General features: G+C 42.2%; 1 protein-coding gene across 2 annotated transcripts in view; it reads right to left on the bottom strand.

Annotated features, from left to right (window-relative positions):
- Positions 1 to 6,809: 6,809 nt before the first annotated feature.
- The window catches only part of AP2B1 (adaptor related protein complex 2 subunit beta 1), a 168,772-nt gene continuing 158,819 nt past the window's right edge, over positions 6,810 to 16,762 (bottom strand). For both annotated transcript variants that reach the window (XM_068268655.1, XM_068268656.1), the window contains 2 exons: positions 16,458 to 16,612; positions 6,810 to 7,815 (listed from right to left, as the gene is read on the bottom strand). In XM_068268655.1, coding sequence (XP_068124756.1) covers positions 7,741 to 7,815; positions 16,458 to 16,612 — 230 coding nt within the window. In that variant the 3' untranslated portion in view covers positions 6,810 to 7,740. The remainder of the gene's footprint in view (positions 7,816 to 16,457; positions 16,613 to 16,762) is intronic.

The following is a 16,762-nucleotide window of genomic DNA, read 5'->3' as shown; positions in this document are numbered from 1 at the left end:
TGGTTACCTAGAAACAGCAACACTTTTTAAAGCAGTAATCACAAAGCGCCCCAATGCTTGCCCTTGCTAAAAGGATACCAGTCTGTATACTCGGTGTGCATGGATGGTAGCACTAAAACAGGGCTACTTTTTAACTAAAAAAATGAACTTCGTACTACATTACAGAATACATAAGATACAATACAGCATCTTAAAACTAATTTTAACCACTTCACCTATAAGGGTTTTCCCCTTAAAAAACCAGAGTAATTTTCACCTGTCAGCACTCCTTTCATTCATTCGCCTATAACTTTATTACTGCATACATGTGAAATCACAGCCGGAAGACTTGGGTGCAGGAAACAGCCGGTATATGGCTTGTCCTGCTGCTGCACAAGTCCCGGCCTTGTTAAAGGATACCACAACTGAACGTTTGTGGTTAAAATGAGTGCAGCACTGTATAGGGTGTAATGCGCACATACCTACTGTTCCTCCCACCCCCCTCCGTCTGCCGCCGTTCATACTCTGTACACTCCAGTGTGTGGCGACTTGCTTGACCTCTGCCCCGGACATACTGCGCCCTGTGTGCGCAGTATGTCCTTCCCCCTTCACTTCTGCGCTGCGTGTGCACTCTATTACACCGAGCGTCACATGCTTATATGTGACGCTCGGTGTAATGGAGCGCACACGCAGCGCAGAAGGGACAGCAGCTTCTGAGCCTCGCGCTGTGCGCCGGCCAGAAGTGAAGGTGGAAACACACGCACACAGGGCGCAGTATGTCCGGGGCAGAGGTCAAGCAAGTCGCCGCACACCGGAGTGTATAGAGTGTGAACGGCGGCAGACGGACGGGGGCGGGAGGAACAGTAGGTATGTGCGCATTACACCCTATACAGTGCTGCACTCATTTTAACCACAAACGTTCAGTTGTGGTATCCTTTAATTACTATTCCCCTTCCAGGCCACCATGGATGGTGGGGAATGATATAATTTCGGCTTCCAGCGATTCCTGGAGGCCGAATTATTGTGTTTTAAAAGCAACTTCAGCTCCGTCTACATACGGCGCCGACGCTACTGACGCCGCTGTAGCTGTAATTCCTATTACAGTCTATGGTGGCGCCGACTGCGCCCAAATCTTCCTACGCTGAAAAGCACTGCTCCGTTATTACTACTTATCACAACGAAACAATTATATCTTGTTTTTTTGCCACCAATTAGGCTTTCTTTGGGGAATACTTTTTGCTAAGAATTATTTTATTGTAAAAGAATTTTAACAGGAAAAAGAAGAAAAAATTCATTTTTTTTTTAGTTTTTGGCCATTATAGTTTTAAAATAATACATGCTACCATAATTAAAACCCACACATTTTATTTGCACACTTGTCCCGGTTATTGCAACGTTTAAAATGTTTCTCTAGTACAATGTATGGCACCAATATTTTATTTGGAATAAAAGGTGCATTTTTGCATACATCCCTAATTACAAGCCCATAATTTATAAAGTAATAGTAATATACCCTCTTGACATCAAAATTAAAAAAGTTCAGTCCCTAAGGTAACTATTTATGTATTTTTTTATTTGTAATTTTTTTGGTCAAACATTTTTGGGGGGTAACTATTGTGGAGTGTGGGAGGTTAGGGATGAATTTAAAATGTAAAAATAATGTCAAAATAGGTATTTTATTGAAATAAAAATTGTAGATGTAATTTTACAATTTGGCCACCAGAGGTCGTCGTGCCTGACTTATGCGTAGTATTACTAGGCAAAGAGGAAGTGATGCGTGGACGGTCTTTGTGAATGGCGGCGCCGTCTCATGGACGGCTGTGTTAATTCACACAGGTACTTAGATTGATGAATGGCCATTCATTGATCTAGTGGCCAACGAGCGGCGGCGGTAACGAATGCAGGGGGCGAGCGAGAACGCACGGCGGGGAGGGACGTAGTAGCTATGCCCCTGCAAGCAGTTATAGCATCTTGCTGGGATGTAGTTACTCGTTCCCGGGAGAGGGGAAGTGGTTAAGCACATAGAATTAGTGCAAAGGCTCTGTGTGGTACCAGTTTTCCCATAGAAATGATGAGCTACAGGCTTCTAGGTATATAAAAAAAATAAATAAAGGTCCACTTGGGTTCACTTTATTATTGATCTTGCATATGATGAATTCTGTACACAGAATTTGCATAGCACTGCGCCACAAAAGATGCAAGGTGCTATATAAATGAATAACTTTTACATACAGAGCTATGGGTTGTGAATAACAGACAATTGTATACTTTATTGTCTCAGAGTTAGCTCCACTTTACAGTGCTGTAAAATAAGGATTACATCTAATAGTAAAAGGAAAAGGGCAAAAAGGTGAGAGCTCATATGCGGCCACGGGAATATTACAGGAACAGAGATTTATGGACAAGAGAACATTCAGCTCTTCATTCCATGGCAGTATACCCATGGAAATCAACTATGATGCACAAGAAGGGAGGTAGTCAAAAGACTGCTCAACAAGTCCTTTTATTTTCTGCTAAGCATGTGTGTTGAGTCCAGTCATTGCTGTATAGGCACAAATGGGTTCTGGGTTAGTGTACTAATATTAATTAAGTGCCACTAGCAAAAAGTATATTTTAACAGTGGTTTCAACTTTGTTAAGTCTTTAATGATCTGCATGATAACTGAATGGGACACACAAGATTTGTCCATCAGTGCTGGTGTTGCTGAAACATGAATACTTACATTCAGGCAACTACGTTTTAACTGTTCAAAGCATATAAACCATTTTAGCATTATCTGACTAGTAGGGTTTGCAATGTACAACTCAGATGCAGCTAGGTTAGGCTTAACAGCAGTCTGTAAACTGGCAAAGCTCCACCTATCTCCATCGCCATGCACTGAAGCTATCCGGGGATGAGCTGGGAGTCCCAGTCTTTTCATGTAGGTATAGTGCTAACCCTGCCCACCTCCTCCCTTTTCCCCACAGTAAGGTGGTAGAAGGAGTCAGGTGATGACTGTGCAGTGCAAGAAACTCCCACTGCTGACAGTTCTATACTTTGTGGAGTGTGAACTCAGGCTGTCATTGTGCTTACACTAACACCTGTCCACACTTTGTTAAAAGACAACTGAGGCGGGGTGGCTTCTTTCAGGATACATATAAAATCGGCGCCAGGAGATTTGGGCGCAGGATACAGCCGGTAGATGGCTGATCCTGCTGCTGCACAAGTTCCCGGCCGCACTAAATACTATTCCCCCTCCAGGCCGCCATGGATGGTGGGGAATGAAATAATTCAGTTTCCAGCAATTGCTGGAAGCCGAATTATTTTGTTTTAAAAGTAACTTCAGCTCCGTCTTCTGACGGCGCCGGAGTTACTCTGTGTGCGCTGCTATAGCTATAATTCCTATTACAGCCTATGGTGGCGGCGGCTGCACCCAAATCTACCTGCGCTGTAATCACTAGTTCTTTCAAGCCCCTGTATTCCTTCAATTCACTCAGTATTCTCCCGGTCCCCTTTGCTGTGCTGCTGCACACCACCGAAAGCTTGGTGACTAAACCTGTCCCTGATGGCTATATCTCCCCATACAAGGTTTGTCAACATCAGAATTGCCTACTAGAGCACAGGAATAAGCACTGCTGAGTCCCTCGCCGTCCTCCTGTGTGCCTCCGTTCCGCTGCAATCAGCCACGGTAAAGTCGCGTCAGTTGAGGTCTGTGTAGAGGACCCCCAAATGACGCAACGTAGCCAGTTACTGGGCTGATTACGGCTGAATGGAGGCACGCAGGACGGCGAGGGACTCAGCTGTGATTATGGCACTGGAGGAAGCCCCGGGTAAGTATAAAATCTTTATTTTATATTCTCTCTGGTTTCCTTTAAGTCAGTCTCAAGTTCATGAGGTTACACTTACTGCTATGTACAAGTTCTGCTGCAGTACCACTGGCCAAAAGATGCAATGTGAAACTAGAAACAGGTTGCACCACATCTTCATAAATAACACAGCACAATTTGTATTACAGGTGCAAAATGACATTTCACATCTTTACATTTTTACTAGAAAAAAAAATCCCCTAACGGAAACAAATAGACATAGAACATTTTACAGAGAAATCTATGCTCAAGAAAAAGAAATCATCTATAGCATTTGTTCTAAGCATCATTCTATAAAGGCACAAAATACTAGATACCATTTTGAGCTTTCATTATGCACCACACTGCTAAGCACTGTTTGAAGTTCTGCCAAACAGTTAAGCCTTAAATAAATATTGTGCCATTTAAGAAGGAAGCATACTCAACTCCAATTAGTTTCCATTTGACTAGGCTTTTCACCTTAGGACTAAAGCTACCAATTATGCATTTGTAAATGTATTAAGAATAGCACAGTGCTTCAAATGCTGCAAGCACAGGCTATGCAATGCTTCTATTAAAGTTAAGTTTCTCTTTTGTTCTTAGAAAAAAAGTCCCATATTTCTAATCCGCCTGGCGGATCGCTCAAGACCAGTCTTATAAGCAGAACGACAGACTGTACACACGCCTGATTTGACGTCCGGGCGACTGAACGACGGGACGTCCAAACGACCCGTCGTTCAAAAAAAAAAATCAGACGTGTGTATGGGCCTTCACAGAGCACTTTATTGTTTAGAGAATACAACAAAAGAGTACTAATTACACAAATTAGGAGTAGTAGATTCAGGCAGGGATCCCACTTGCGTCTGTGGAAAATGGCCACGGTTTTCCACACTTGGTCAGCAGCCAACTGACTATTGGTAATAGGAATCACACATGGGCCTCAATTCACTAAAGGCAGTTTGTTAAAATCATTTTGGTCAGTAAAATACCACATTTGGTATTTTACATTTTTTTTTTCTAAATTCACAAAAGATTTCCTGCACAAGGCAGAAGTTCTGTAATTTACCGAACAAACATGCTTCAATTTACTAAGCCCTGCTCCATAAGTGTCAATTACCAGCTGCTGAGCAGGTCAGTGCTGAGGCAGGGAGCGGTGTGTATAATTAAGATTTGTTTGTCCAGTGCATCCCTGCCATCCCTTTAGATGAGCTGAAGCCACCAGGGGGAGCTCTTCTGTATGCCACAATACAGATTTTCACATCTAAAGGAACGCAGAAAAGCCTCATAAAAATTCTCCTTCCCCTGCACCGTTACAGTAAAGAACCGCCTTCCACCATGTCAGGCCATATCTGCCTGACAGAAGGCTTTGCGGTTCTCACTATTGGCTGCTACTCTATCCCTATTGGCTGTCTGTCAAATCTACTGCACAGAGAGCGCTTGGAGAGAGTGAGTTATCAGCTGCTGTGAGCTGGAGAAAAAGATCTAACACTTTTGCCAGATTTTCTGAAATCTTAAATCTTTGTGAATTGTAATTTCTTGACATTTCTTGAGGCAATTGCCGCACAAGTCGGTAATTTACCTCACTAGTCGGTAATTCTAATTTTCTGTGCAGAAATAGGTTTAGTGAACTTAAATTTGGGAAGATGCTCATTAAAATCAGCTGTTGTCAGCATTACCGAATGCGGTAATGCTTAGTGAATTGAGGCCATAGTGTGCGAAAAAAAGAAACCAAGGCAGTATATTTTCTGCAGCAGAAAGATGCACATTACCCCATTTCACCATGAATAGGGAGGCATTACATGCGTTTCCCCTGCCACATAGCTGGATGGGAATTGAAAGATACATTTTAACATCATTCAATTATAAGGGGACATGTATAGCATTGCTACATGTCACAGCAATTTTGTGAATGTAAGAGGAATTCCACCTAAAGCTTAAAGCTTTCAAATTCATTTTTTGCTTGCAAATATGACCGCAAAGACATTTACAAATAAAGGCAGCCATACACTGTTCAGCTGAAACAATCCATTTAGGCGATTTCAGCCATTTTTATCAAATCTGGATGAAATCTGCTGCTGAATTCCAATCTAATAACTTCTATTTGATTTTGAGGAAGGTTGAAAAGTCTGACTGAAATTCTCCAAAATCGACTGTTTCATCTTGCACTGAGCATTGCAAAAACATGACAACCACAAATGGTTTTCCCCTCTCACTGAAGACTACAATAGAGAATAGATTGTGAGGTCCTCTGACAAGATTATGTATTCTGTAAAGTGCTCTGCAATGTATAAGCACTATTGCACAGGGATTTGCAATAGAAGCCCAAACAGTAATAGTGAAGGAGAACTGTGCACAAAATCAAAAGGCAAAAAAAAGCAATATATGCACTTTAGCTATGTGGATTTCAGAAGCGGACATCTTCTGTTAGCAGCATCACACTGATAACGTACAGATTACGAAATATTGTATTATGCTAGAAAACTGTATACAGGCAAAACTCGAAAAATTAGAATAGCGTGCAAAAGTTAATTTCAGTAATTCAACTTATAAGGTGAAACTAATATATGAAATAGACTCATTACATGCAAAGCACGATAGTTCAAGCCGTTATTTATTATAGTTTTGATGATTATAGCTTACAGATTACGAGAACCCCAAAATCAAAACCTCAGACCATTAGAATATTGTGAAAAGGTTCAATATTCTAGGCTAAAAGTGTTGAATAACTGAAACAAATGAATTTTTGCACGCTATTCTAAATTTTTCGCGTTTCACCTGTGCTTTCAATGGATTTTCTCTTTGGAGATACAGTAGTTTTTTTTTGTTTTAAAGGGTAATCTCAGTCACCAACTGTTTCCTATGTAATAAAACGTATGTTTGATTCATACAGAATGCATCATTGTCCATGATATCTGGGGGAATCTTCCATTATATGCATATAACCATGCCAATTTGTTCATAGGCTCCTTTACGAGATATACGGTATACAAACACAAAATACACAGCTTTTGTTTCAGAAACACGTTTTATTAACTTTCGAACAGTTGATTACATCAGAAATGGACCATACAACACACAAGTGACATTATCATTGCGCCTGCAACGCACTCAGCATTGGCACAAAATGTAATTGGGAGGGATGGCAAGCAGCAGCTGTGCATTACATTAACAATAAGTACTAACAAAATGTTACTAGTGTCTCGGACTGGCAGACACAGAGTGATAGGGATAATACCAGTGGCCTAGCATCGGGTATGTCCTGGCCATGGAAGGCTCTTGGCTCAGTGTAGTGAGAGCTGATGAAGCTCCTGGTCATACACAACATCCGTACAAAATCCTACTACTACACGTCTGCTCCAGTTTAATCAGGCTATTATAATGGCAATACACAACTACATCATATTACAGAGTAGTACATAGTCATACAAGCTGGATAAAGTGGTAGACACACCATGGTTCATTAGCCTCTACATTTCGCCTATGGATATAGCTGTTGGTCACTAAATTGTCATCTAATGTTTACAAGATGTCTAGCCTGGGAAGCCCTTGGCAACCATTGTGAGAATAGAGATATACAAGAAGTGTTCTCTCCAATTCAGATCGCTGCCTGTGACTGACACCAAGAGTTGGAATGGATAATCCAGAACACTGGAAGAGTAGGAGGGTAATGGCTATGTCACACAAGTGACTGAGGTGCTAGCAAACAGCTGCAGTATCTGGTTGTTACCAAAGGACTAGCTCTAGTGACTAGCCACTAGTCCTCATAACTAGTTGCTGTCAACTCCATTACCATGTACTGAAGTCTACTGATAGCTAATAAATGTTGCAACTAGTTGCTGACAATTTTGTCACCTGTATGACATGATCCTTAGGGAGGCATTTTTCACGAGTAATATCTAGAGTACATTTATGGGATTTTGGTCACTTGACTGCCACTTCAGTTCTTCAGAATGGAGTCATAAACCTGGTAGACATAGTTGCACACCTCTGGAGCACGGCACTTCAGAGAAAGCTGTGGGGAATGAGAAAAAGAGAAATAGTTGTAGAAGAGTTAAAGAGAACCCGAGGTGGGATTTAATTATTTTAATGCATGAAATGAAGAAGGCGGATTCCGGAACTCCAAATGCAGAGAATACTTTATTCAAGCACGGTGACAAGCTTACAACAGGTTAGAAAAGTGCCAGTGTCGACAGCTGTTTCGCGTGATCCCACGCCTCCTCAGGACACCAAGGCTTACCCTTTCCTCTTCAAGTCCCACCTATATACCTAGCTGTGGGGGCGGTTACAAATGCTTCAGGCACAGTCTGACCATTAACCCTTAAGGGAGGAAACATATACACATATACACTCTTATGCAGTAAAAATCATGTGTACACTCCATTGAATTATCTTAAAAAAGCTGAAATTTCGTTTCTATCATTAAAACCCAGATTCCCCAAAGCATTGGTCATAGATATCAAGGAAGCTTCCTTGTGTAGCAAAAATTCCTCTCTAGATCCCCCTCTAGCCATATTGGAAATTTTCCACAGGCCGGCCACTCTTAAACAATCCGCATCCCCTGCGTGGCAAGAATTTACATGGTCAATCATACGGCGTGATCCCACTCCATTTTTGATCGACCTTTTATGTTGCAAAAAACCTGTCCTTGAGTGGCTGAGTGGTCTCCCCTATGTAGAATCTCCCACAGGGGCACCAAATGCAATACACCACGTATCTGGACCTGCAATTAATAAACTCTTTAATATGCCACGTGACGCCCCCTACCTGAGCTACCTTGCCTTTCTTTATGAATTTACATGCTGAACAATGGCCACAAGGGAAGTTTCCTTCCCATTTCTTATCCGTAAGCCAGTTTCCCTGTCTTTCCTGTAAAGGTTTAAATTCACTGTGTACCAATACTTTTTTAATTGTACGACCCCTCCTAAAGATAATTATGGGGGGTCTACTAGCAACTTCTCTCAGGTGATCGTCCAGTGACAATAAATGCCAATGACTACGTATCACCTGGTGAATCTGATTGGACATAGGGGTAAAATCAAATACAAAATAAATCTCCTATCTTCCTGTTTCCTCTTTGATCGTCTGCTTAGTAACTGTGTCCGAGATATCGATCTGGCTCTTTCCAAAGCCTGATCGATAGATTTCATCTGGTAACCCCTTTGTAAGAGGCGTGTAACCAAATCCGATGCCTGGGCTTCAAATGTCTCTATATCAGAGTTATTCCTTTTTAGTCTGAGAAATTGTCTGTATGGGATGGCATCCTTTACATGTCTGGGGTGGTAGCTATCATAATGGAGAAGACTATTTGTAGCAGTGGTTTTTCTATAGCCCATAGTGGTGAGACAACCCTCCTCCACTTCAATCATAAGGTCTAAGAATTCCACTTTGGTATCTCCAAAATTAGCAGTAAACTCCATGTTAATATCATTGGAGTTTATCCATTTAATAAATTCTTCAAATTCTCCTCTGCTACCACCCCAGACAATCAGGATGTCATCCACATACCTCCGCCATAATTTTAAAGTGACTCTGTAACAAAAATTACAACGTTTTTTCTACCATCCTATAAATTTCTAAACCTATTCTAATGTGTTCTGGCTCACTGCAGCACTTTGTACTATTACAGTCTCTGTAATAAATCAATGTATCTTTCCCCTGTCAGACTTGTCGGCCTGTGTCTGGAAGGCTGCCAACTCTTCCATGCTGGTCTGTTCCTCTATGCACACTCCAGTGTGTGTTTTATTTACATAAGCCAGCAGCTTCTCTGCTATCTTCTCAGTGATAGAAGAGAGCTGGATAAAAATCCTCCTCTGTTAGGCTGTGAAAATAGCTGGCTGACACATACTGAGGGATTACAAACACATGCAGAGCTGTCTGCAGGAAGCCTGTAATGTTCAGTGCATGAGAGAAGAAGGGGACAGAAGGTAAACACACAAATGATCTTTTAAGATTCAAAAGGAAAGCTGTATACAGCCTGCTTGTGTATGGATGTATTTTCTATGTGTGGACATACTGTACATCAACCTACTTCCTGTTTTGGTGGCCATTTTGTTTGTTTATAAACAAACTTTTTAAAACTGTTTTTGACTACTTTTAATGCGGCGGGGAGTGGCGAAATTGTGACAGAGGGTAATAAGAGATGTCCCCTAACACACTGGTATGTTTACTTTTGTGCGATTTTAACAATACAGATTCTCTTTAAGGAATGCCTGAAGGGATTAGTGGGGGCCCAGATCACATTATCCTCCGATATTGACAAGAACAGATTAGAATAGGTTGGGGCCACCGGGGTCCCCATTGCTGTCCCAGAGAGCTGTCTATACCATTCCCCATTAAATTTAAATGTGTTATGTTCAGGGAACAAATTTCAAACATTCACATATGAACTCTATGTAATCCTCACTCTTACCAAAGTTGTCCAGTACGTGGTGCATTGCTTCCAAGCCTTTCCCGTGGGGGATCCTACTATACAGACTAACTATGTCAATAGTAGCAAGGTGAAGACCACTCCGCCACTCAAGGGATTCTGTCACCTGCAAGACATCAACTGTGTCCTGCAAAAGCGATTTAACTGATCGCAAACACGGCCTCAGTTTTAAATCCAAAAACTTAGAAAGTGTCTCTGTTAGTGAACCCACCCCGGAGACAATCGGTCGTCCGGGGGGTTCACCAACGTCTTGTGAACCTTAGGCAGATAATACCATACGGGCAGCCTAGGGAACTCCACGAATAGGTCTTCACCCATCCTTTTGTAAAAAAAGCCGAGGTCCACACCCTTCCTCAACAGAGTGCGGAGCTCAGCCCTGTCCTTTTCAATAGGGTTCCCCCTTAATTTTTCATATGTGGAAGAAGCCCCAATTATATTAATGGGGCACAGAGGCTGGTTGTGCACACTATCACCAGCCTCTGTTGCCCTATGGTGTGCCCCCAGGACCCCACTGAGATCTGCTGTCCCCTCCGCCGTGCTAGCGACACGCAGCGTGTCGCCAGCACAATGTTTACCTATGCGTGTCTGTCACCGCCGCTCCCCCGCCTCCTCCGTATCGGCACTACCCGCCCGCGTCCCTTCCCTCCAATCAGCGGGAGGGAAGAGACGCGGGCGGGCAGCGCCGATACAGAGGAGGCGGAGGAGCGGCGCTAACAGACACCGCATAGGTAAACATTGTGCTGGCGACACGCTGCGTGTCACTAGCACGGCGGAGGGGACAGCAGATCGCAGGGGGGTCCTGGGGGAACATCATAGGGCAACAGAGGCTGGTGATAGTGTGCACAACCAGCCTCTGTGCCCCACTAATATAATTAAATCCCACCTCGGGTTCTCTTTAAGTAAATTGCAATGAATGGATACTTTAGCCAAACTGCTTTAATGTCTTTACTATGACAATGAAGCAAACAACACAGTTTCAGCAATTGCAAAAAATCAGGTGTGCAAAGCCCAGGGACATGAACTAACACTTGTAACAACCAACAAAAAGTGATCCCTGAAAATAGGCTGCACCACAAATGTATATAACGTATTAACAATAATTGGTACAAAAGTTTAAAAACAATTAAAATACAAAAAATGACCTAAAACACCACTAAGGTGAAGGAACAAGTAAACTCCCTGATGGATATGTGAATCCTCCTGATCTGCTGCAGCGTGTTAGGAGGGCAAATTATTTTTTCTCTTTATTCAGGCTAGGAGCCGGGTCCTTGGCAATGTTGGTGCTAGCGTAATAGCTATGAATAATGCTAACCTGACAGCAATGATGACGTGAGATAGTGCCCAGTGGAAAGAGTAGAGGGAAACCAATTAGAAGTCCAGTGGATAAACATAGTATATAAGTGAATAAAGTACGAGCATTGCTGGTAGTTACGGAGTTTCTCAATTCTCTGCTTCCTCTTGCAGCCTGGAGAGCTCCTGCAGTTCAGCGCATTAGGACTCGTGCACACTGCAAGAGCTTTTCTAAGAGCATGTGATTTTAAAAGCTCTTGCTAATGTAATGCTATGTGAGTGTTCTCCCTTGAGCAATGTAATTTTTTTTTAAACTCACCCACAGCATTATATTAGCAAGAGCTTTTCAAATCAATGGTGCTTACAAAGAGATGGTAGTGTGAACCAGCACTTACACAGATAATGAGCTGCAAATGAATTTAATTGTTTTGTAGTATTCAGACTTTTCTCATAAATGTTTTAATCTGAAGGGATTTGGCAACCAATTAAGATTTTACAGTTAAAACGCAATGCTGTCTGGAAGTATGCAGGCCTGTTGTAGGGTGCAAGTGACACAACATTTTTCTTTACTATTTAGCTTTTGGCCATCGCAGCAAGCACAGAGATGAAACAGCTGAATGGCAGCAGAGGCAGCATAACACAGAAGGGAGTTTTACTGATGACTCCATAGTAACACTTGTCAAAGGGAAGACTTGTACTTTGTCAGGCAGCCTAGCCGATAGCAGGCAAAGTCTACAAGCGGATGAAAACTTTAGAAAAAATAAAATCAAGGGTCATGCATTGCATTGTAAATGTTTTTTTTTTCCAAAATGGCTTAGAAGTTTTGAGTATTTTTTTTTTGTTGAGCTGTATTGAAAATCAACAAAAACAAGTGGTCTTTAAGAATGGGGCTTTAACATATAACAAGGAATGCAGGCTGTATGTGTCCCTGCAGGGCTTGTGGACAGCTGATTAGAATGGAGATATTCATATCATCGGGAAAAAAGTAAAATTCTCAATATGTAATTGACAGTGGTAAAACACTAATATTTGATTCATACGCACACAATCAGACTAAGGGCCGGTGCACACCTAAAAGCGCTAGCGTAATTGCAAGCGCTTAGCGCTTTTAGAAGTGATTTTTCTAAGTGATTCTAGGCATGTGCCTGCTGATTTTCTATTTATACCTAGCGATTTTTGGAGCGTTTTTGTGTAGCATTTTCTATATGTATAGTACAGCTGCAAATGTACTAGTTTTGCTACAAAAACGCTTGTAAAATCGCTCTGATCTAGCGCTTTTCAGAGTGATTTTACACTTTCATATACTTAACATTGAGGCTGAATCGTCTCAGAAATACTGCAGGACCCGTGTTTGTATTTTGGGAAAAATCACATTGCTCTGGTGTGATCCATCTCATAGAGAAACATTAGCTAAGCGCTTTTGAAAGCGCTGGCATTTAAAATAACGCTTAGAAGCACTCTAAATGTGCACCAGCCCTAAGGGCCTGAGTACACTGCACTTTGCTGTGCAACACATTTGGCTGTGCTTTGTATAGAAGCACATAGCACCAGCGTTGCTCTCTATTGTACCAGTGCCCTATTCAACTATGCTGAGCTCTGCGTTGCACTCAAAATGTATGCAGCAGTGCATTATCAGAATGCAATGCTGTGTAGCGCATTCATGTGCCCATCACACAGTGCTGTCTCTGCAAATGTGTTCAGCAATGTGGCAGTGTGCCCACGCACGTACTGATAAAAGTCTCCAAACCTGAAGGTCATAGAAAGGAGTAATAACGTCAAGATAAATAAAAATATTAAACAAATTATAGTCAAGAACCTGGTCACATCATCTTCTTCCTCTCACCACTGCTTCCAATGCAGCATAAGCAAGAGGGCAGCAGTTCTGCAAAGCTTCAAGTATACTAGATCACACTGCCTAATGCTGCAAGCTGGATTAGTATTGCTCTGTAAAATGAATAGGCTCTGCCTTCACATGTCTTACAACTATACAATGCAAACTAGCACCCTACTTTCCTCAAGTAAATCCTCCTATAGAGTCCTCATACATAAGGGAAAAGACCTCCAATTAGCCAGTTCATGTAGACCAATTGCCCTCCTAAATCAAGAAGATCCAGCATTCAGAATATCAGGAAAGCAATTGGGTGTCTATACTGTGCTTCTGGGTCCAAGTCGCGGCCAACCTCAATGTCTAGTGGCCACCTTCCTTATAAGGCTCCCTGGTTTAAAGTGCCTCCTCTCCCCTATATACAGGTCCTTCTCAAAAAATGTGCCTATTGTGATAAAGAATCTCGCCAAAGGATGATTCTGTGCAACTTGGGGCAGCACGGTGGCGTAGTGGTTAGCTCTCTCACCTTGCAGCGCTGAGTCCCTGGTTCGAATCCCAGCCAGGGCACTATCTGCAAAGAGTTTGTATGTTCTCTCCGTGTCTGCGTGGGTTTCATCCGAGCACTCCAGTTTCCTCCCACATTCCAAAAACATACGGATAAGTTAATTGGCTCCCCCTAAAATTGTCCCTAGACTACAGTACTTACACTGCATAATATAGACATATGGCAATGGTAGGGATTAGATTGTGAGCTCCTTTGAGGGACAGTTAGTGACAAGATATATATATACACAGTACAGCGCTGCGTAATATGTAGGCGCTATATAAATACTAAATAATAATAATAATAATAATAATAACTTGATAAAGGCCCATGGGGGCCGAAACAGCGTCTGTCGTTGCTATCATATTGATGCCAATAAAGTTATAAAGAGCTTCTAAATACATTGAGTGGTGCCGGTCCTTTGGCGAGATTCTATGTTGTGACCCCTTGGTACTAGGGTGAGGACCTAGGTACACTTTCCTGCATTAAAGCCACTGTGAGTGCTCAGGGGCACTTGGAAGAGACATATTGTGATAAAGTTCATTATTTTCTGTAATGTACTGATAAACATTAGACGTTCATATATTTTAGATTCATTACACACAACTGAACTAGTTCAAGCCTTTTATTGTTTTAATATTGATGATTTTGGCATACAGCTCATGAAAACCCAAAATTCCTATCTCAAAAAATTAGCATATTTCATCCGACCAATAAAAGAAAAGTGTTTTTAAAACAGAAAAAAGTCAACCTTCAAATAATTATGTTCAGTTATGCACTCAATACTTGCTCGGGAATCCTTTTGCAGAAATGACTGCTTCAATGCGGCGTGGCATGGAGGCAATCAGCCTGTGGCACTGCTCCGGTGTTATGGAGGCCCAGGATGCTTCGATAGTGGCCTTAAGCTCATCCACAGTGTTGGGTCTTGCGTCTCTCAACTTTCTCTTCACAATATCCAACAGCTTTTCTATGGGGTTCAGGTCAGGTGAGTTGGCAGGCCAATTAAGCACAGTAATATCATGGTATTACCATGGTCAGTAAACCATTTACCAGTGGTTTTGGCACTGTGAGCAGGTGCCAGGTCGTGCTGAAAAATGAAATCTTCATCTCCATAAAGCTTTTCAGCAGATGGAAGCATGAAGTGCTCCAAAATCTCCTGATAGCTAGCTGCATTGACCCTGCCCTTGATAAAACACAGTGAACCAACACCAGCAGCTGACATGGCACCCCAGACCATCACTGACTGTGGGTACTTGACACTGGACTTCAGGCATTTTGGCATTTCCAACTCCCTAGTCTTCCTCCAGACTCTGGCACCTTGATTTCCGAATGACATGCAAAAGTTGCTTTCACCCGAAAAAAGTACTTTGGACCACTGAGCAACAGTCCAGTGCTGCTTCTCTGTAGGCCAGGTCAGGCGCTTCTGCCGCTGTTTCTGGTTCAAAAGTGGCTTGACCTGGGGAATGCGGCACCTGTAGCCCATTTCCTGCACACGCCTGTACACGGTGGCTCTGGATGTTTCTACTCCAGACTCAGTCCACTGCTTCCGCAGGTCCCCCAAGGTCTGGAATCGGTCCTTCTCCACAATCTTCCTCAGGGTCCGGTCACCTCTTCTCGTTGTGCAGCGGTTTCTGCCACACTTTTTCCTTCCCACAGACTTCCCACTGAGGATAGCTCGTTTAGAGAACCTTTTCATGATATGCTAATTTTTTGAGATAGGAATTTTGGGTTTTCATGAGCTGTATGCCAAAATCATCAATATTAAAACAATAAAAGGCTTGAACTACTTCAGTTGTGTGTAATGAATCTAAAATATATGAAAGTCTAATGTTTATCAGTACATTACAGAAAATAATGAACTTTATCACAATATGCTAATTTTTTGAGAAGGACCTGTAGTTAAATGGTGCCTCTCCGTGCCGAGCGACTCCTCCATTGTGCTCCCGTGTACTGCGCTTGCAAAGTTCAGATTGCCACTGTGCATTCACGGAACATTTCTGGCCACAGAAGCGTGATTGAGGAGGTACACTGCCGGCGACGTGCATACGCAGTGGCCAGAGACTCGCTGAGGCATTCAGCTTACAGACATCGGAGGAGTGGAGCAGAACAGAATGTAAGTGAGGGACTAGAAAGACTTCAAGGGTCTGGAAGAAGCTCCAGGTAAGAAACTGGTCACTTTATTTCCATAGTCTAAAGCCATTTTCCACAAGCCCATACTACTCGGATGCCTTTGTAAATACAAAACATTTAATGAGTGGCAAAATTAAAGGAACTAGATTAAAATGTGAGCTGCAAAAAATGGATAAACGAAAAATCATAAATAGTATATATACAGTTACCATCACTGGCTTGGGAAATTATTTTTGTAACCTGAGATGGTAAGTAGTTGTGACCTCACAGAAGGCGATTTACCAAAGGAGATTGTAGCGATGTTTCAATGTATTTATCTCATATACTTGTGAATAGTCAGAAATTCCTTTTTATTCACCTGGATATTTGAACTTACTACAGGTAAAGCATGTACCCACAGCTTTTATCACAGCTGCCCTAAGCTCTGAAGATACTTACTGTGTAATTTGGGTTACCAGGCTGTATCCGCAGCTCTGCCAGGATCCAGATGCCATTGGTAAGTTTCAGAGACTGGTACAGCATATCCTGTCCTTCTACATTTCGCTTGGCGATTGTGTAAACATTGTTATTCTGCAGCTTGCTGGAAACCGCATCTGAGAAGAAAATTACAGATGGACAGTCAAAAACCTCTCTTTGTACTTTCACAGTACAATATCTGACAATTATACTTCTACGTAGCAGAAGCCAGCTCTGTGAACAAAAGCCACTTTAAGTAGAAGAGCAATTTCCTACGAGCGATTTAT

This window comes from Hyperolius riggenbachi, chromosome 2, assembly GCF_040937935.1.
Source record: "Hyperolius riggenbachi isolate aHypRig1 chromosome 2, aHypRig1.pri, whole genome shotgun sequence".
NCBI lineage: Eukaryota > Metazoa > Chordata > Amphibia > Anura > Hyperoliidae > Hyperolius > Hyperolius riggenbachi.
This window is presented reverse-complemented; position numbering and strand designations above follow the sequence as displayed.